The 22,340-nt window shown below is 39.2% G+C and overlaps 1 protein-coding gene across 7 annotated transcripts in view; it reads left to right on the top strand.

Moving 5' to 3' along the window:
• OTUD7A (OTU deubiquitinase 7A) overlaps positions 1–22,340 on the top strand; it is a 267,788-nt gene that overhangs the window by 230,914 nt on the left and 14,534 nt on the right. For 5 of the 7 annotated variants that reach the window (XM_030578509.1, XM_030578508.1, XM_030578510.1 and 2 more), the window contains 3 exons: positions 4,615–4,764; positions 21,756–21,870; positions 22,127–22,211. In XM_030578509.1, coding sequence (XP_030434369.1) covers positions 4,615–4,764; positions 21,756–21,870; positions 22,127–22,211 — 350 coding nt within the window. Of the gene's footprint in view, positions 1–4,614; positions 4,765–7,990; positions 8,110–21,755; positions 21,871–22,126; positions 22,212–22,340 lie in introns of those variants that run through there. The other 2 variants (XM_030578513.1, XM_030578514.1) reach the window with 2 other exon arrangements.

The following is a 22,340-nucleotide window of genomic DNA, read 5'->3' as shown; positions in this document are numbered from 1 at the left end:
GCAGGTCCAATCCTTCTTAGGCTTGGCCGGATACTACAGGCGATTTGTACCACACTACAGCCAAATCGCAGCCCCATTGACCGACCTAACCAAAAAGACCCAGCCAAATGCCGTTAAGTGGACTAATGAGTGTCAAAAAGCCTTTACCCAGCTTAAGGCAACACTCATGTCTGACCCTGTACTCAGGGCCCCGGATTTTGACAAACCATTCCTAGTAACCACAGATGCATCTGAGCGTGGTATAGGAGCAGTGCTCATGCAGGAAGCAACAGATCACAACTTCCATCCTGTCGTGTTTCTCAGCAAGAAACTGTCTGGGAGGGAAAGTCACTGGTCAGTCAGTGAAAAGGAATGCTATGCCATTGTGTACGCCCTGGAAAAGCTACGCCCATATGTTTGGGGACGGCGGTTCAAACTACAAACTGACCATGCTGCACTAAAGTGGCTTCATACTGCCAAGGGGAACAACAAGAAACTTCTTCGTTGGAGTTTAGCTCTCCAAGATTTTGATTTTGAAATTCAACACATCACAGGAGCTTCTAACAAAGTTGCTGATGCACTCTCCCGTGAGAGTTTCCCAGAATCCAGTAGTTAAAAAGTGTTCTTAAAATGTAAAAGTCTGTTAGTTATATACTTAGTAGTATATGTAAAGGTGCATGTGTTGTATTAATCTGTTTATTTTCAAGTTCTAGAAGGAAATTGCCGCCAGTGAGCTTCCCCACTGTCTGCAATTTGGGGGGCGTGTCATAAACAGATAGTTAAGGGTTAATGTCTCTTTCACCTGAAGCACCTGACCAGAGGACCAATCAGGAAACCGGATTTTTAAACCAATCAGGAAACCGGATTTTTTCAACTTTGGGTGGAGGGAAGTTTGTGTAAGAGTCTTTTGTCTGCCTGCCTGCTTCCTCTGAGCTTTGGAGAAGTAGTTCTACTTTCTAATCTTTTGTTTCTAAGTGTAAGGACAAAGAGATCAGATAGTAAGTTCTATGGTTTTCTTTTCTTTGGTATTTGCATGAATATAAGTGCTGGAGTGCTTTGATTTGTATTCTTTTGGAATAAGGCTGTTTATTCAATATTCTTTTAAGCAATTGCCCTGTGTTGTGTCATCTTAATACAGAGAGACCATTTGTATTTTTTCTTTCTTTTTTATATAAAGCTTTCTTTTAAGACCTGTTGGAGTTTTTCTTTACTTCAGGGAAATTGAGTCTATACTCACCAGGGAATTGGTGGGAGGAAGAAATCGGGGAGATCTGTGTGTTGGATTGCTAGCCTGATTTTGCATTCCCTCTGGGGGGAATAGGAAAGTACTTTTGTTTCCAGGATTGGGAACAGAGAGGGGGGAAGGGAAAAAGGATTATTTCCCTTTGTTGTGAGACTCAAGGGATTTGGGTCTTGGGGTCCCCAGGGAAGGTTTTTCAGGGGGACCAGAGTGCCCCAAAACACTCTAATTTTTTGGGTGGTGGCAGCAAGTACCAGGTCCAAGCTGGTAACTAAGCTTGGAGGTTTTCATGCTAACCCCCATATTTTGGACGCTAAGGTCCAGAATCTGGGAATAAGGTTATAACACTACCACTCTGAAACCTGTCAGAATATACCTTGGGGTTGGCAAATGCCTGTTAAATGGCTTTATTACCCCTTGAATGTCTCTTTAACAGTTTCAATGTTGTGCTAATAGGTCTGGCAGGCTGGAGGTTTTTTCACTTTTAACTACTAGATTCCCTCCCAAGGAAGACTCACCAGGCTAGAGCAGCCTGCAGGAAGGGTCAGAACAGGGATAGGAAAACAAGAGGGTGGACACTAAGACCCAGTGGTGCCCCAAATTTTCAGGTGCCCTACGCAGCTGCCTATGTTGCCTATGCCTAAGGACGGCCCTGAGCACATGCTTTGCCATGAGCAAACATGAACTGCAATTTTTGTAAAGACTTGGATAAAGCATTTTTTTTTCCCCTAGCCTTATTCTTGGAAATTCCTGAACCATTTTGGCTAAAATTTATCAAACATCTTGACAGTCACCCAACATGTGAAATTTCAGCTCAAATGATTATAGTTTGCCAAACTTATAGGCAATCAAAAACAAGCTCTTATCATTGGAAGTGTTAGTTTAATCTTATGCATAGGCAGTGCTAGCATCCCTGCCTATATCGTCTAGTGAATAATGCACAGTTAAATAGATCATCACCTTAAAAAGTATTTTTCCCTGGTGCAGATTTTTCAATATGTTTTCCCACATTTTTGCATTACTAATGTAAAACAAGTGTTGAAATATGAGTTTAACTGGGGCAGGCTTGAAAACTAACAGTGTTTAACATGTAGATAGTACTTTCCTCTTCAGAGTGCCTTGTAAACATTAATTCATCTTTGCTGCCTCCTACCCAGCTGTGAAGTAGGTAAGTGTTATTAATTATCCTCGTTTTACAGATGGGCACACTGCGGCAGAGATTAGGGGATTTTTCTAAAGTCACAGAGGGAGTCATTCTCAGAGCTGGATTTAGAATTCAGGAATTCCTAGCTTCTAGTCTGTTGTTCAAACCAGTAGACCATGTTTACCTTTCCAAGAAGAAATGATTAGTGGCTTTGTGGGGGCAAAAAAAGGTGTTTAGTCACTGCTTAATGGGATATTGTTCTGAATGCTATAGTTATATGAAACTTATGACTTGTATTACTGTCTCATGTATAGTATAAGAGCCTCTGTAAAATAATGAGGCTCCTGTATAATAATACATTAATTGGTACTGTGACGTTCCTCTCTGGTGTTATCTGGACCGGAGATCTGCTAGGTCACTCTAATCCTTGACTCTGGGAGCCTGCCTTACCCTGCTCTGCTGTGAGAACCCCCACTCCTTAGTTGTTCACGCACAGCCTCTGGCATGTAAGCTGCTCCTTGGCTTATGTAACTGAATGACACTAGCCAATATCTCCAGGTCCCAGACACAACCCTTGGAACCTCTGTCTTGCAGCGTCCAGTTATGGCTGCTTGACGCTGCCATCTTATATAAGTTTGTCAATTTAACAAAGAAATTGATACGTACCAGGCTTGTTATCCCAAGGGGAGTCACTGACATACTTGAAACCAAATGCGCTGCATCAGGTAGAATAAACAAACAGATTTATTAACTATAAAGAGAGATTTTAAGTGATTATAAGTCAAAACATAAGTCAGATTTGGTCAAATGAAATAAAAGCAAAACACATTCTGAGCTGATCTTAACACTTTCAATGCCCTTACAAACTTAAATGCTTCTCACCACAGGTTGGCTGGTTGCTCTTCAGCCAGAGACTCCCCTTTGATCAGCACTTCAGTCACTTGGTATGATGTCTGTAGATGTAGATGGAAAAGAGTGAGAGAGAGAGAGAGAGAGAGCATGGCAAATGTCTCTCCCTTTTATCATGTACTTTTTTCCCTCTTGGCTTTGCCCCCTCCCCTTCAGAGTCAGGTGACCATTACCTCTTTGCAGTTCCAAACTGACCAAAGGAAGGGGGATGACTCCCTCAAGAATCTAACAGATTATTTTGTTGCTGCCTAGGCCAGCGTCCTTTGTTCCTGCGAGGCTGGGCTGGGTTTGTCCCATACCTGCCCTGATGAGGTGTGAACTGCTTCTTTGTTCTTGGAGAGTTTTTGCCTGGGCTTGCTTTAAGCCATGAGGATACATTTTCAGCACCATAACTGTATATATAAAATTATAACCGATAACATTACTATAACAATTACTATAAGATCACTATAACAACCAGGCTCAGTGCATCATGAGCCTTCTGAAGACACTCAATATGACAAACTTTGCATTGGATACCACACAGTCATTTTACAAAGATGAACATGGGGGTGTAGGGTGTTCCCCGAGGTACAGAGAGTCACAGGTACATTTAAATGTTCAGGCACCCATTCTCTAAAACAAAAACAACTAGAAAATGTAATATATAATGATGACAAGTTGGCCAAATCAGTGCATGAACAGGGCTTAGAAAAAATCCTTCCCCGATATACAATAGTTGAATGAAATATCAAAGAACACAAAGGAAAAAGGAACACAAACACTTGAACTCTCCCCTTGCAGAGACAATACTCATAACAAATTGTAAATGAGCACTATATATACAACAGTAATCAAAGAAAATCTGTTTGGCAAAGAAATCTAATAGCTAAGGAAATAACCAGACTACATTGCCAAAAAAAAAAAAAAGTGATACTGCATCTTTGGTGCCAATAATGAGAAACTTTTCCTTGTAAGTAAAAATATTCCATGGAAAATTCAGTTCTGCTCATATGTATCAGACATGAAGATCCTGTTGTTTTACAGTTGCATCTTCACTAATAAACAATTGCAATTAGGAGAGAATTTGGGACAGGAATAAATTTGTTTCATAATTATTTCTAAATTCATAATTCCTTTAAAATTTTACTATGAGACTTGAAACTGTTCTTTAGACTGTTTCAACACCAAAGAATTAGGTTTTCCCCTCACTTAACACTGCCTGCTGAAACCCACATGTAGCTCTGATAATGTTGAGTAGTGACTGGTATAAATTATATAAATAATGTCAGGGTCCATTTACTTTCTCCATCCATTTTTTATGGCTTGTTTATTTCAAGAAATCTTGCATCTGTCTTTGCAGCATTTGCACCTATCCCATTTGGAGGAATTTACTTGCCACTGGAAGTTCCACCTAACCGATGTCACTGCTCACCTCTTGTCCTGGCTTACGATCAAGCGCATTTCTCTGCTCTTGTATCCATGGAACAAAAAGATCAACAGAGAGAACAAGGTATGGCTGAGAAATTTCCTGTCTAGTCAATATTTTGTGGTGAAGTGGAATGTGAAGTGCTAATTGCTGTTTTATCTATCTAAAAGGAAACTGCACCCATTGGATTTTACTGGGTAGGCTCATTTTAATCATCTAAGAACAAGACTGGAGCCAAGAGCTCCTGAGTTCTAATCTTTGCTCTAACACTGATTCTCTCTCTCTGACATTGTGCTCTTAACCCCTTTGTGTCAGCTTACATATATTGAAATGAGATACTACTACTTACCTGTTTTTACACTAGGGATCCTTAAGGCATTCATTAATTAGGGTTAGTAAAGTGTCCTGAAGATGAAAAGTGGGTCACGCACTTGTGACTGAAAGCTTACACAGGGTATGCCTACACTGCGATGAGGAGGTATGATTGCGGCTCATGGAGGAGCTCATAGCCAAGTTAGTTTTGATCTAGCTAGATCAAAGCTAGCTCTAGTACCAATAGCAGTGTAGTCAGGGCAGAATGGGTGGTGGCCCCCGCTAGTCTCCTTAGTACAGTCCTGCCCAGGACCTTGGCTAAATGGCTAGAAGTTGGACCATGCTAGCTATGGCTACACTGCTGCTGTTACTGGAACTAGCTTTGGTCTTGCTGTGTGCTACAGTCACACCTCCTGACTGAGGTGTAGACATACCCCTAAAGAAAAGTATCTTTTGAGTTGTGTATTAAACATATTTTTCCTTTAAAAAAAAAAAAAAGTTAAAACTTTGATTTTCTAATCCGCTAGCTGACAGCTGTTCTTCTTTAAAAAAAAAAAAAAAAAAAAAAGCTGTATAAAGATATTTTACCATAGGTTTGTATGCCAGGTTTCAGTCTTGGAAATATTGGGCTAAGAATGAGAAGAATATTGGGGACAGATTCAATCCTACATCAGGAGTCGAGGAGCTGGTCATGGCTCCCTGACCCTGAATGCTGATCTGCACCAGCCTCAACGATGCTTAGGGTATCTGCTCAGCTAATCGAATGGAAGTCTCTAGTGTAGGGTCCTTAATGGACCATATGCTATTGGAGGATAGGACGAATTCCACCACATCTTTTCCACAGCACAAACCCTATTCTTGGGGTGATGGGATCGCTAGTGCAGACCTAGATGCACACACAATCACCAAATCCATACGGGCAGTTATAACCACTTGGACACGGATGTACCTTGAGAATTTCTAATTGAATGTTTGGAGGGAATGGTTGGGGGAGTTACAATACACTATCATGAATAGGAAAAATTTGGTTAAACATTAAACAATACTGGTTTTCCCCAAACAACCACTAGATAGAGGCAATATTTTTTACTGAACTCTAAAATTTTCATATGAAATAGCTCTTATGAAAATATCAAGTTGCTCTTCTACAGATGGTAATTATTTCTAGACATTGAAAGTTTAACCAGTTAGCCACCAACAGCAACTCTTCACCATTCTAAGTGACATGTACAAAGATATCCTCCTGACATTAGTGCTACAGCATTCATTTCAAACCTCACTTCATCTGATCCCTGACAATGCATGTTCGGTGCCATTTAATTGTGAAAGATGCAGTTTTCCTCAAAGTTGATTGTTATGCTGTCTATAGTGGCTCATGACCATGAATGACTACCTCAGGGCAGACTGTCAAAAACAGGACAGACACCCCCAAACTAGTGATTTGTTTTATATTTAGATTTCACCAAGCCAGTAACATATGTGAACTCCTGGATCACTTTAACAGTATCGCCATGGAGTTAGACAGTCCCCTTAGACTCTTCAGTCTATCTTGCCACAAAAGCAAAGTGGACTTAGTGATAAATGGTGACTTACACCAAAAATCACACAATATTCAGGTTGCTTCCAGTGTTATAAGAAGCACACAAGATCTTTTATAGAGGAGAAGGCAAAAACACCCCATGTATTGAGAATACAGCAGTTAGCATATGCTTTTCAGTTACACACACACACACACACACACACACACACACACACACACACACACACACACACACACACACACATATGAGTCCTGCCAGTTGATGTTTATCGTTACCAGTCCAGAGTCTGGATCAATCTAGTGGCCATCCAGATTGGTCGCAGAGGGGAGCAGGGCTCTGTCGGTCGCAATCTGATGCTCCTGGAGTGTGGCAAGATGAACCCAAACCCCATGACAAAGCACCCCATTCTTATAGTCTTTTTTCTCTGTTGAAGTGTATGGATTTTGCTGTACCAGTTTATGACCAGTTACCCCTTAATTGGTGTTATCTTTTGATGTAAACATTCCAAAACACCTTTGAGAGGGTCATCCTGTCCCGGATTTGATTTAATCAATTGTCTTTAGGTGTGCCAGCCTCCACCTTAGGGTCGTCAATCTGCCCTTCCTCAATCATGGGTGCTCGTTGATGGTTCTCTGGCATCAATAAGTCTTGATAAGTGTCTTCACTCCTCCTTTCTTGACCCTCTGGCTAACAGTTGCCTTCCCACCTTATCTTTTCCTGATGCATGCATTCCTCAGTCACACAAACTCTCTTTTACAGAGACCTTTGAGAATCCAAACAGCAATATTTTATATCGAGCAAAAAGACATTATAAATTAAACCTTGCTAAGTTTTATAACCAAAACAATTCACATTGAGGCCCAGGACTTCAACGTTCCTCTAATCTACTTACAATAGACACAATACAGGATCCTGTCTCTTACTAACTAAAACTTAAAACAAAGAATTAAAAAGGGCCCAATTTGTAATCCAAATGGGAAACAGAATCCGATAGTCCCAGAGGGTCATTCTTTTTTGCTATTCAACAAGGGTGACTGGCAGGATGAAATCAAATCATACATTAATTTTCATAGTACAATTATAAAATCTTGCTCCTATACCTGTTCAAAAAGACCAGTCATTTACCCTAGATCAGTTGATATCCTACATTTTACACCAAAGACAACTCCTGTAGGCAATCCTGTAGTAAACTATCTAAAGGTTTATTAATTAGGAAAAGAAATGAGTTATTGACAGGTTAAAACAAGCAAACATATAAACTCATTTGTGTGTATCCTCTAAATCCCAAAAGTGACAGAGTTGTAGTGATCTGTCAATTCAAAGTGTTTTTTAGGGCAGACCCCAGAGGTAACCCCCAGGATCTCTGGTTTCACTTTGGTTTCTCTGGCCCTGTGAGAGTTCAAACAGCAAGGAGATGAAAAATCTTCATATCAACTATTTTTATTTCCCTCTTCCAGCGTTCAAAGCAATGCGGCAAGGCCTCCTGCATGTACTTCTCCATGGATGGATAGGGCAATTAACAAAGCTTTTGTCTTATAATGGCCCACTTACATTTTGATAGTCCTCCTGGATGGGCAGAGGGAACCATTCCAGTGCCTGGGTTCATGAGTTCAGAGCAAACATTTTGCAAAGCTATAAAGCAAAACTTACATCTTTTCTTATAGCCTCGAACACCGACATTACAGGTGAGATAAATGCATGCAGCAACTTACAAGCATTTCATAGAGTCTGAACACTGAACACATTGTTATAAGATAATAGCTATTTTGAGCAAAACTAACATATAGGTGAACTGATTTGGTCTTCAGCTATGAGTTGGCAGTTCTTAGCTAATGCCTGCAGCTTGGACAAGAGCTGGCATCTGGTAAATGGTGCAAATGCAGTTTTCCTCAAATTTGATAATGGATACCTGCTTTTGTTATAATGAAAAGGGACTCTATTGATTACAGATCAGTACAATACAATTTTACAAATATCTCTTTGTACATATAGAATTTTCACACACAAAACTCTTCATCTATGTGAAGAGGGTGAAATTCACCCCCATTCAGAAGGTCAGCATAATGCCAATGTACTAGTTACTCCTACTTAAGTCCTCAAATATGTAATAAAAATGGGGAGTCTTTTGTTTATGAAATAATATAAATGGTTTTTCCTCCAATGGGAGCCATCAAACACATTCTAATATCTTTTGCAAAATGTACAGAAATTATTTTGAGTTATTCTTTTTTATAAATTTTGGTCTGAACTCTTAAATCCTGGAAGCTAAGTCATCCACAGATAGAGGCCACTTTTGAAAATTTGGGCATATTTTCCTCAACCTTTTTACCCAGAAACATTTGCTGCCGGCTGATCACTAGAAATAAATAATGTGACAAAAGAAGTTATCACATTAAAAGTCTAAGACAACTTAGATTGGGAGCTCTTTCAGGGAGGGACTCTTTTTATGTTCTGCGTTTAGAACCTTACACAGTGAGGTCCACTGGGGATCTTATGCATTATGGGTAATACAAATAATAACTAATAATAATAATTACAAAGTTTTGTGGCAACATCATGACAATTAAAATTGTTTCCATTCGTGTATACTTGCACTATTACAAATTGCTACGTATGTGTATTAAAGGATCAATCCCGCAAATACTTGCTATTGGGCATAGCACTAGCTATTATGATTGGTCCCACTGAAGCCAACTAGTCAGCATTATGCCCAGTGGCAAGTGTTTCCAGGATCTGCCCCTACTACTGTGGAAGAAACAGTATGATATTTTATTACATTAACTGAAAAAGAGTATGTTGTGTAATTAACATTGTATCATGCAGAAACACAAGGGCAGAATTAAGGTTGTGTGTGAAATGCTGATTTTTGTCATTTTCTGACTTTTGAATGGGCCTACTCACTGTAAACAGGCCTACTCACTGTACACTTATTTGTAGACATGCTTGGATGGAATATAAACTAGAATGGTTGTCTTTTCTACTGTGGGCCAGATCCTGGCCACTACTCCAGGTGCTTTGTGACATTCCATCAGCACAAAGCACCTGGTCTTGTTCACTTGGGGAGTCTTCCTGTGGTAACTGGGTTATTGTGCAATTTGAAAGACACCTCTACCTGCAAAGAAACTGTCCATGGAAAGTTTCATTGTATGAAGTTGAACTAAATACAATCCATTATTCTACAGGCTTAGTGTTTCATTAGAACCACCTCCCCCTCTTATATTCTTTATCATTGGTGGGAAGAAGTATTTCTAACTAGACAGATCAAAGATCAGAGAAACAAACACCGATTCACTACTGGTGGAATAAATAGTAGTTTATAAATAGCAGTTCAGTTTTGAATAATTAACCTAGGATGGCAAATATTTGCTTAATGAAGAATCTACCCAGAGAAACAACCACAAAAATCCGTTTATAATGGTGATAGATCTTTGTTCTCAAGTGGCCAAATTACTGTCTGCCTAGGGAATGGGCTCTGTCATTCACCCCTTAAGATGGTTCACTTGGAGACCTCACAGAGCAGATGGAGGATTTCAACAGTCTAATGACTGACTTTTGAGGTAGCTGGTGGATGTGATTGTTACTAAAGAGGGCTCTCTTACCCTTCTCCTTTGATCTTCACACAATAATATTATGTGTTAGGATGAGACACAATAATAACAGAAGATAATACAAAAGCCACAAATGTGAAGCCAAACACTGGGGGCATTTTTTTTGTTTGTTTTTTATTTGAACGTGAAAACCCCAGTGCTTTTGTAGCACAAAGGTGGTAGATTCCGATCTGAAGTTGATTCCCTCTCTTCATCAGATCAATTTCAAGTTATTTGAAGATACTTTTCTTGGGGGCATCAGGACGAGACAACTAAAAATGAGTCTCTTGATTTCTAGACTGTTACTGTGAAATAAGCAACTGTCACATTGAAATTCTTTTAATCATGGGTGTTTAGCTGATTATTCCTAAAAGCCTTTATTCATGAATTTGTCAGTTCAAAGGCACAGTAACTCTTTTTATGAAGCCTGATTTCCTGTAAATGTATAAATGTAATGGCTCTACTCCCAACATAGCTCAAAGCATCCTTTGATTTAAATGTTACAAGGAGACACTATGAAGTAAATAGCTCCTGTTATTCTGTGTAGCCACCCCACAAATTCTCAGATCAGTTTAGAAAAATTAGTGTTAATTACTTGACCCGGTCTGTGAACTGTTGGGGAAACCAGAAAAGTGGACAGTTGCATTTATTTTAATTGATTTGCAGTTGTTTTTCACATTAGTATGCTAGCTGTAACTGTGTTTGTTTTTCAAAGCTTTCCAACTGTATTTATTTACTAGAGATCCCTCAACAAAAGAGAGACCAAAAAAACAAACCTCCAAAATTTTGTTTAGGCCTGGCCTTGGCAAAGGCATTAATGCTGTAAGTGCAAAAACGTCAAATATATAAAGGTTTTAATGCAGTTCTCTTAACCAAAGCAAATTTCAGTCGTAATCCTCTTAAAAATATTACAGATTAAACTGTAAGGATGTAGCCAGAAAAGGTCCAGAAAAACATGGCCTTTCTGAAATTTCTCTTCTATGTCATTTAGTTCTGCTGCATTGATTCTATACAGCTTTGCTGCTACTCTCTGTTTTGGCTAATTCTCAAGGATGAGCGCTCCAGTAGGCAGCTGCATCTCACTGATTAGTGTAATCACCTCTGTGGAGGCTCCACTGAATATGTATAAAATTTAAGGGGAAAGAAACTGTCATTGCCTTTCCCCTATCTCATTCCTTCCCCTCTTCCTGTCCCTCTGCCTCCAAGTTCCCCCCCGACACACACACACACACACACTCACTTTTCTTTCACTTGCTCTGAAGGAGATGGATGTCAAGATTCTGACAGAGTTTGGAAAATTGTCCTTGACATTTACAGTTTAAAAAAAAAAAAAGCAGCACTAAAAAGTGAAGAATTCTAGAAGAAGCACAATAAATGTTAAGTCTGCTTTGGTTGGTGTTAATTTTGAAATGGTTAGTTAAGTGACAAGAAGTGAAGGGGAAGCATGGCTACGAGTTGATTGGAGTATAGATGAAAGCCTCATAGCTCCAGGATATTAAGTGGAGGATATTCAGGTGCTCCTAAGCATATTATTTTTAAACATATTTTTTAGAAGTAAAAGGAGCGACGTTTAGTATCTTCCATGAGATTTTGGCATTAAAACTTAAATGTTTCATTTGTGGATAACAAGTGGCCCAATAATAAACTAGTTGCAAAACCAACAATCCTACAGGTTGTGATTTGTGGCAAGCAGACAATGTGGATTTACTAGGCAACATTCCCACATGAGTATCTGTAAGTACAGTAGACAAATGGAAGCAGAACTTCTGGTTCCATTACCACCTGACTCATCATGTGACTTTGGTCAAGTTACATAGCTATTTTGTATCTGTTTGCCAGTCTGTAGAATGGGTACAATAATACTTACTTCCCTAGTGTTGCAAGGGTTAGTTAATATTTAGGAAGAGTTTTGAGATCCTTGGATGACGGATCCAGTCCAATCTCCCAAAGTGAAAATTATTTTCACTAGAATTATTATACCTCAGCAAACAAATACATTTAGGCTGAGATTTTTCAATGACGCACAGGGGATTTTGGAGTTCAGTTCACATTAATGCATCTAAATTATTTAGGCAGTTTTGAAAATCTCAGTCTAGGTTTTTGAATACTTTCAGGTATACTTTATTTTAAAAAAGGAGTAAGTTTAAAATTACTATTGAAATGATGCATTTTTACACTGGACTTGGTGGCTTTCAAAGACCAACACTCTTCTTACAGAAAATGTCTATAGACAGAAAGCTCTTACATATATTTTTTAAAGGATTCCTTTCCCTTTAAGATGCACTATGTTGGAAAGCTGATTTAAGTGTGTATAACCATTGATTCAAAATGTATCTTGTCCAACTGTATTCCTGCATAATGCTGCTCCAGTACCATCATTGGAGAAAAGATGCATAATTTTGGATTTCTTGTGCATAAAATCAAAGTTGTAGCTCTAGCCTGCTGTGAATAAATCATATCTAATTAAGCTTCTAGTTCTGCTTTCAAATCAGAATCACAGCTAATCAAAAACATATCAAGTTAGGAGGAAATCAACTGAACTCAGACTTGTGTTTGTTCCTATTGTGTTGGAGGGAAACGTATTTACTAAGGAAACAGGGAGAGTTATGAGGTCAGCTTGGTGCTCTACAAGTGATATGTGCTAGGAGCAATGAGTTTGAATCCCAGATACTGTTTCTCATTCACTGACAAAGCTGCAGAGGTGTTTGAAACTTCCAGAGGAAGGTAGATACCCCTGTTACACAACAACAAAACCTGCTGGCTTTTCAAGTCTCTAATATCTTTCCGCTTGGAAGATAATCATGCTACAAAAATGCACAAGTTGCAGCTGGAGAAGAGGATGTTTATAAAAAGGAGGATGAGAAGGAAAAAAAACTTTTATTACACACCTTCTTCGAACATCTTCATCCAAGACTTGAACATCCAGTCATGTCCTCCTGTGTAGAAGTTTGGGTGAGGTTGTACGAAAGGGGACAGTGTCATACAGTGGCTTTGTGCAGTATTGAAGAAACACTTGGTATTAGAAAGCAGTGCTAAAAACATAATATAGAAATGAAAAAACTGAATCTAAATATCAAGCGTATGATGGGGAAATCAATTCAGTAAAATCACTGAGCCTTAAGTGGCACCAATCTTTGATTTCCTTTTTCCTCCTACATTGAGCACCTGGTCTCCAATGGCTTATGTTTAAGGGATTTTTCAGGTAGGTGCTTAGCAACTAGTTTGGCCTTTGCAGGGAATTGCATTATGCATAATGGACATGGCAGCTGTCTCGCAGCTCACCAACAATAACAACCAGTAGCCAGTCAATCCCTGTGAGAATTCTGTTCACAAAGGAGCCATTTCCTAAAGAGTCCCAAGGTATCATTCGAAAATCCTTTCTGAAATGAAAGTCTGCAAAGCAAATGCATACAATGAGCTCATCTAAGAAGAATAGAGATGCAAGTTTTGAATATATCTTTAATGTTACCATTTCATTACAGAGGTTTGCAGGAGGTCTGGTGTGTGTTAGCCAGTTACTGACTTCAATAGATATTTGTATAAATTACCAGTTGTGGTGCAGCTTCTGGATTTTAATACATATCTCCATCTTAAGCTTTTTTTCTTTATAGTTTTTTAGTTCTTGCTTTGATTTTATCTGATACATGATGAGGAGCAGAAAGACAGTTCCTGAGATAAGGGGACTCTCACCCATTCAGGGATTTGAAGGTGAGCTTGAGCGCTTTGAAATGGACCCACTGGCAGCCAATGTACCAAACAAGATACTGGTATGAGGTATTCATACAGTCAGCTCTACTTAGAACAAGGGTTGCTGTTTAGGATTAATTCAAGGGGAAAAGAGTTATATTCATATGAGGGTAATATATGGGTTGTGGTTCGTACATCTACTTCCTAGAGGAATGAACAGAATAGCTGAACAAGCCAAAGGTGAGAGACATCCCTGTCCGCCATTATTCCCTGGGTGTCGAGAAAAACTGAGTGGTGAAGCATGATTTTGCATCTGTGTGCCACTTTGATCCAGGTAACAGATTCCTGCAAAGGAGGAGCAGGTCACCTTTTCAGCTATCTCCTCAAAATGCTGCACTCTTCCCAACTCATATAACTTCTGCCTTTAGCCTGCAGCTCTTCACCCTTTCCCCACCCCCCCTCCCCTTATTCAAATACTGGATCACTAGGGAAATTACAGCATGCACATTTATTAAGATGGGGCATAGAGCTAAGTGCCATCTACATACTGATGGTAACATCAGAGCCTGTAGAATCTTTCCTGATGGCCTTAGGAAGATTATGAATAAGAGAAACGATAGGATCAGTTCCTGTGGGATTCACCATGTGAAGGTCTTTGAGGGAAGAGGGAATAATTTCATCTGAAAGAAAAGAGCAGAGTCAGGTCTTGTAGATGGGTGAGCAGCACCTCACAGTCCGTGGTGTCAGATTGTCCAGTGGTCCAAGCGAGCTCACATTCACATTTGGCCTCTACATAGCTCTAACTGGGTCATAGCCACATCCAGCCCTTTTCCGCAAGATGAAAAGTGCTAAGATGCAAAACCTCTGAAGGACAGGAAGGGGAAGGGTAGTGTGGGAGAAGAGAACCTCAGCTCTCCAAGCAGGACATGAAGGGTCCTGATAGGAAGAAAGACAAGAATCTGGCTTAAAATCCACTGCCTGAAAGCCAGAAATTCTGAGCTAACGTGAACCTTGGACAGTTTTCTTCGTTCAGAGACCTACCGCATTGAGCACCAAGAGATATGACAAGTCAATAGTACAAAGAGATGACATTCTTTGACATAAAAATATGTCAGCATACTCTTTGCTTACCAGTATACGCTGTTTCTGTTTTCCTATTAGTTTGAAGACATATTGGAGGTCTTCTTAATAAATATCAGTTTTAATTAAATCTTTTGTATTAAGTACAAACAGAAGTTCCTCTTGCCAAATGCTCTTGAGAACTGTCGTGTGTCACATGTCAAGGATATTTACTGTTACCCTTTTTCTTCTTCCTGAAGCAAACTTGCTTAGGGATGAAGCTGTGTTAAGGGGATCAGTGGGTGGTTGTACTTTTGAAAGGAAATTGATCCTTTCCAATAAGTTGGTCCAATAAAAAATATTACCTCATCCCCCTGGTGTCTCTTTCTCCATTCATGTAATACTGCATTGTCACAGCTTTTATAAGAGCCTCTCTGTTGAGGAAAGCTAGATTCTCAGTGATTCCCTGTTTTTAGCAGCTGTGTATAAACATAGTGAGTGTGCATAACTTCCTCACAGTGCTTAAGTGCTTAACTACCTCATGGGGATATTGTAAGACTTAATTACATGTTTGTAAAGTGCTCTGAAATCCTTTCATGAAAGACGCTATGTAAGTGCAAAGGATCATTATTACTGTTATTTATTACTTCTAGGCACAGTAGTCTAATTCTTGTAGTTTTTAGGGTTCATGCCCCAGTCAGTCCTCTCCCAGTCAGGATCTACAGTGTATAATTTAGGATATTAGGATTTTTCCTGAAAACTATCCAATAGGATAATAAGGATCTTTCACTGAAGGAAATGATAAGAACAAGTGGAAATTTTTACTTCTAAATTCGCACTAGGTAACATGACACATCAAAGTTAATTTGGGAAAAATATTTAAATTAATCAATTGTTCTAATGTTACCTTTATACAGATATTGTATTTTCTCTTGAGTTTATCCTTATCATCATAGTTGTCACTATTAAGCATGTTATATATTGTAGCTAATCAGAAAAAAGTTCATTGGTTAAATTGGAGACCATCTTTTTAATAAAGAAAGCTGGTTGTGCTTGTTCGAAAGCTGCGTTTTTGTACGCTTGTACTCCCATACGTAGTAATTGTACTACAGAGCTAGTGATTTGTTGTACAATTAGAGGCCATCGTTAGGAAGCACAAAACATAGAGAAGCAGATTGAGACTGTCCACAAACCAGCAGCACAGTGTGGCCTGGTTCTTGGTACTCTGTCAGTTCCTGTAAGGTAGAGCATTGGTTGGACAGCAAACTAAAGCATGTTTGTGTTGCATTCTGATCTTTGCATTTCTGAATGGGATCTCCAAAGGTTTGTAGCATAATTGTTACATGGCAGGATAGGTGTGTAGTTTTATGCATTTGACTGTTTGAATATTGCTTTGTCAGTGCCACTCTGCAGTTATAATGCCTTATGCATGTGGTTAACTAGCAACCACCAGAATTTTGTTTACTGTAGTGCCCAATGGTGGCTGAGGGAGCCCCCAAAATTGCAGTTTAAAAGGGGATGCGAGGAAGACACTAGCATGTACTTGTCACAACTCACCTGAGTAAATTCTGCAAACAGGCTTACTCTCCTCCCAAGCCCATCACCACCATGACAGCCACACACTCAGAAGGGTGATGAATGCTGCTGTTCAAATAAACTCCATTCTCTATACGCTAATTACAATACTCAGTAAATTAAACCCTTTAGTGCCACCTAGTGACATATTGCTACTATTACAAGCTATTATATGTTCCTGTTTATCGTACATTGCCAAAATATTTTATTTTTAATTAGATAACACATTTCCCTTGGTGGTGGTGAATATGATCTTGAATGATCAAAATGTTGGTATTAGATAAAATACTGTTTTTAGAGATAAATAATCTCCTCTGGACTGTTTCATGTAATTGTATTTGCGTGCAAAAGGTGTGGGATAACTGAAAGCTGTTGAAGAACCCTATGGGCATCAATGTAATTTTAAAGATTGGGTTTGCTTGTGTATTGTTTCCCTCTGAAAAACATCTTCGGGATTTATTCTTTCTTATGCCCTGGACTGCTTCACTTAAATTGAATCATACAAGCAAAGACAGTGACAGGCTAATCACAGGGGCAGTTAAATCAAAGTAGTATTTAATATGACCTGGTTTTGTATTGCATGCTAGTGCAAGTCCACATGTGGTTCAGCCAAGCAATGTTTGGCATAAATCTGAGGTGGTGGGAATGCTACACTATTCAGGCTCCAGTACAGCAGCCGCAGGTCTAATATAGTATATACAGCTGCCAGTGGTCTTCAGATACTATTGGGACAGCCAGGAATTAGATGGAAAGAGAGATGCTCCACTCATACCCATTTTTTCTTGCCACACTGGCAGCCAGGGCAGGGACTGAGTGATAGCCACGATGATGTACCATATCACCAAAGGAACTCCCTATCTGAGGTAATCTTCCAAGGGCCAGATCCACCAGGCCATATTACCCCTAAATATGCAGTGTAACTAATAAATACCAAAAAAAACCATAAAAATTGTTCATAGTCCTACTGAGAATAGAGGGGATTTGTGCCTATCAAAGTCTGTTAAGAATTGGGTTTGGGTTTTTTTTAATTTTAAATAAATACAGTGTAATCATATGCTATAATAAAGATTTCTTCTCTATATATGAATAGCATTGATCATATAATTTGAGAGCTTTGGAAGAAAGATAGCTTTGATTTTGTTTTACTTGGACTACATAGTCTCACCAGATGAAATCTGGAGCTTTGACTTATAAGTAAAACTCCATTAGCATTTATAGGTGAAACCCCAGTGACTTATCATTTTGCCCTCATATACCTCGTATCTAAATTTGTTCAACTCCTGTACATATATGTTGCAAAATTTGTCAGTTACAGAGGAGATAAAGGTGGGTTACCTTGCTCACAGGTCCCCAGGAGGAATCCTGTTTGTCTGGAGAGGATTTTAAAACATACTTTGTCACCAGTGGTTTCCCTGAAACACATTTTGACATGTCCTTGAGTTATCGCTTTGATCAACACATTGTGATAGTTCTATTAACTGTAAACTGGGTCCTATAGGGTGAAATATATCAGCTGGCTAGAACCTGCCAATAGTTTTGTCTCCTCACAGGCTGCTTATCCAGGTTTTTCGTCTTTGTTCATATATTCAGGAAAAAAAAAGAACATTTGCCAACTGGGGCAGAGACTGTTTCATGAGGCTTACCTAAGAGCTCCCACACTACAATGAAGTGCTTTGTCAACCAGCCAGCAGTGAAATGACTCCTCATAATCAGGTTGAAATAATAATTGTGACTTGGATGATAACAGTCCTTTGACCATGAAGGTTCACTGGAGAGAACCTATTTGGGCATGTTATTTTGCAAATAGCTTTAGAAATACTTTAAAAAGTACACTTGGAGGACATTGAACGCTGTCATTCATCGATAGCTGCAATGACTTTTGACCTGTCCAATCTGCAGCAGGGCTTGTTAACAGAGTTATAGCAAGGTTTCAGCTAGGACTGTTCAAAAAGAAAATCCTTGACCATACTGAAGCAGCAAACAACCACAAATTATGCAGGTAGGCAATTGCAGGGTACTTGTTCGCTCTAGAAATTAGTCTGAAGTGTCTTACTTACAGTCCTTGAACTTTACAGTTGCTTGTGTCATACCAGAAGGTGGATCTCACCTACAGGAAATCAAAGTTACTGAATAGAATGTACCTTACAAAACAGGCAACACAGTGAAATTTTAAAGATTCAAGGCTTAGCTATTAAATTGTGCATGAAGAGAGTAATATTCCCTCATCCTAACCTCAAACTACCCACAAGAATCAGTTTATGGTGTATATTCTCATCACAGGGCTGCAAAAAAATTCAAGTGAAAGGAGCTTCAGAAGCTGTGCATATTTATGGAGATGGTACAATATTATAACCCTTAATGTATCTGTTTACAGATTAAAATATTATTAGAGAGCCTCTGTCAGGACAGTTTAGGCCAAATTTACAATTTGTGCAAGTAGCTTTTACAAATATCAATAAAAATATTATTTATAAAAACAGCTAATTTTAATGGATTTCTCTGAAATCTGTGTATGAAAACTGTTCATTGTAACCTGTCATTTTGTCTTACAAAGAAACCAAAACAATCTAAATGTTTTTGTTTCTCAAGGTCCATTTACTTTTCGGGCAGGAACTAAATGACAATAGTAAAGGGCTTTTGGTTTCAAGCCATGTAGTGACGTCCCAACTCACAAATGACAATCTGTGCTCTGCAAGAGCATGCACCATCAGGACTGGACATGTGTTTATCCTTGGCTTAGTTGGGTTCTTTTCTTGCTTGCTTTCTGTAACATGCTGATTTAATATATTTGTGAGGAGTATAATAAATCCTAAGTCCACAACAGTTGCTTAATTAACTTAATTTGCATAGGTTTAATAAGTTCTGACTGCACTTTACTTTTTGAACTGTAAATGACACTCAAAACACATGGGACTTGATTTTGTTTTCACTCCATCACTGATGTTCCACTGATATAATACCACAGAATTCAGTGGAGGTACCCCTGATTTACATCAGTGCACATGAGATTGGGATAAGGCCCAGTAATCACTTCTACTTGGTAGTGTGATGCCCTTTGGAGTGCCCCATAGGGCAATGACTTGGTGGCTCTAATGCAGAACTCTCCAATTAATTTTGAATTGCAACATCATATACTATACTTGTCATCCAAATACATGTTCTTCAAAGAACTGAAGTCCCTAACAATACTTGTTTCCATACCTGAACTGTAATGGCAGTATATGCAGCTAAAACTGGCTAATTGTCCACAGTTTTATATTTCATTCAAGAGCAACCTGGACAAAAAAATGTACTACAGTATAAAGAATTGTTCTCTAGTGCCAGTAGGGGGCAATCTTGGCACAGAATTTGTACACAATTCTTGCTTTCCTCCTCATTCCCCCCCCCCCATTCTTTTGTGTAGAAAATCAAATTAAACAAGAGGCAAAAAATAGTTTTATAGTGGAGTTATCAAATACGTCTGAATGGGGCACAATTAACAGTTGATTTCAGCATGATTATTGTTACAAGCGCAGATTATACATCCTGCATTCTGTTCTGTGATCAACAATAATTATCCAGAAATGCTCCATCTTCCAGTGTTGCTAATGTATATGTCTGTGCTGCTGGAAAATAACAGTTAAGTATTGTTTATGGTAAAGGTAATAACCTCTGAATTATTCATTGCCATGTGGCTGGCTGGCTTTTCGGAGTCCCTTTGCCCTTTGGCTTTCCTTGGGTGAATATTTACAGTAAGTCATTTAGGCTAATGTTAAAGAAAATTAAATTTCTTGATTGGTTGTCACTAGAGCAGTAATGGGCTGCATAATTCTGAGAAAGAGGAGTCCCCTTCCCAACCCCCTTTCAACAGCTTTATATTAAATGTCATAATAAAATATGTTAGCAAAGAGACTAATCTTTTTTTAAAAAATGAAACAGAGGAAAATTGCCAATTTTAATTCAAACCTCCATTACAGTTCTCATAATGTATTCAATTAAGAATCTATCAAATGTATTGTAGCAGAGTCTTCAGCATGCTCAGTATGCAGCACCGCTGCTAAACTTCATTCCTGAAGCAAACCCCGAGCAGGCAGAACAGCAAAAAGAAAGAAAACAACAGTGGAGTATAGCCCAGTAGTAGTGATCCTTTCAATGGACTTGAGTAGTCCTTAAATAGCATGCTTACTGGATCACGCATTGAGCTTTGCCTCAGGCTCTTAAATATCTGAACTGGCAATCATTACCTGAGTCCGAAATCTCCAGAATCCCTCTCTGCTTCATGTTTCAATTTTGAATGTTCTTGTCAACTTTATGGGCTATAAGAACGTATTGAGAACATGCAAAGAGTGGCTCAGAATAGACAGGGATGGAAGAACCTTGTTCATGCCCTAAGCAACAACTGAAGGATTTAGATTCAAATTATCAACCTTTTATTTCTTTAGCCGTGAAAAATGAAGAGGTACTAACTACGAAAGACACTCACACACATTATGTGTATTGTGTATATATAAGGTGTGTTTGTATATATAATCTGCATGGTGCTAAAATGGAGGGTTTATTTCAGTTATTACTAATATTTATAATGTAATATATCCCTATAGATGTACATTGTGCATTACAAAATGTCAGGGTCCTTGCTCCAAAGAGCTTCCTTGGTCTGGTCTACACACAGATTTCGTTCTGCTATAACCATGATAGCTTGTGGTGTCATATATATACTTACCCATACAGGTATGTTGGTAGAACCCCTCCTGTGGATGCAGCTATACCAGAATAAAGGTTCTTGATACCGGTATAGCTCATTTCCCCTTCCCATACATGAATAACCTATGCCAGTACAAGCCTCTTTATACCGGAATAAGCACGTTTATATGGTATTAACTGCATCCACACTAGAGGGGGTTGTACTGCTTTAACTGTACCAGTAGAGTTTAAGTTGTACACCTTTGTTGTGTAGGCTTAAGAGGCTGATCCTGCAACTCTCACTCATGGCAGTAGCCCTGGTTCATGCCAATTAGCCTCATTAGTTGCAGCAAGACTACTGGCATGAGTACAAGCTACAGCACTGAATGCAGTGGCAGACAAATACAGTACCAGAGATTATGGTTCAGATGTGTGTGGGAGTCGGGGGGAATCAGTGTCAAAATGCTTCACAAAAGGCCTGGGTTTAGAGGAGAGAGGTGGCATGTATCAGACAGGAATTGGGAGACTGTTTGGAGTATAAGAGGCCTTTGCACCATATTCCTATACTGGTTCTTTCCTTCAGCCAATTATTTCTTCTACGCTTTTCCCAGCTAAACCCATTTCTTCACTCCTGATTTCTTCTTTTCTTCAGCGGTGATCCCTCTGACTGACTCTGAACACAAGTTACTGCCTTTGCACTTTGCAGTTGATCCTGGGAAAGACTGGGAGTGGGGAAAAGATGACAATGATAACACCAGACTGGCCAGGTAAGAATTCTCTGTAATCTTAACAGTAAGGTATCTTGAACCCATCAAGCCTGATCTATGTTCCGGGACACTCACTAATAGAGAGCTTTATTGGGGGAAAAGAGGTGGGTGGGTCTCAACCTTACTAACATGCTGTGAGCTGCTATTAGTCTGAACAATGCAAATTATCTCCTGTGGTGAAGTGTGAGTATTGATTTTCCTTAGGTGTATTTTTAACTAATTAGTCATCTGTTCTCTTTCCCCTGTGTTTCTTCAGCTTGATTCTGTCTCTGGAGGCAAAGCTTAATCTCCTGCACAGCTACATGAATGTAACTTGGATACGCATACCATCTGAAACACGGGTAACCCTTCCCTCTGTCTAAACAACAGAAGAGAAATAAGCCACAACAGGGCGTGTTCATAGCAGAGATTGCAGGGGGCTACCTGCCTTGTGCCACCTCAGGAGTGAACCAATAGCCAATAAAGGCACA

The sequence above is a fragment of the Gopherus evgoodei genome, chromosome 10 (assembly GCF_007399415.2).
Source record: "Gopherus evgoodei ecotype Sinaloan lineage chromosome 10, rGopEvg1_v1.p, whole genome shotgun sequence".
Classification (NCBI taxonomy): domain Eukaryota; kingdom Metazoa; phylum Chordata; order Testudines; family Testudinidae; genus Gopherus; species Gopherus evgoodei.
Note: the sequence above shows the minus strand (reverse complement) of the source record. Positions and strands in the feature narration are given on the sequence as shown.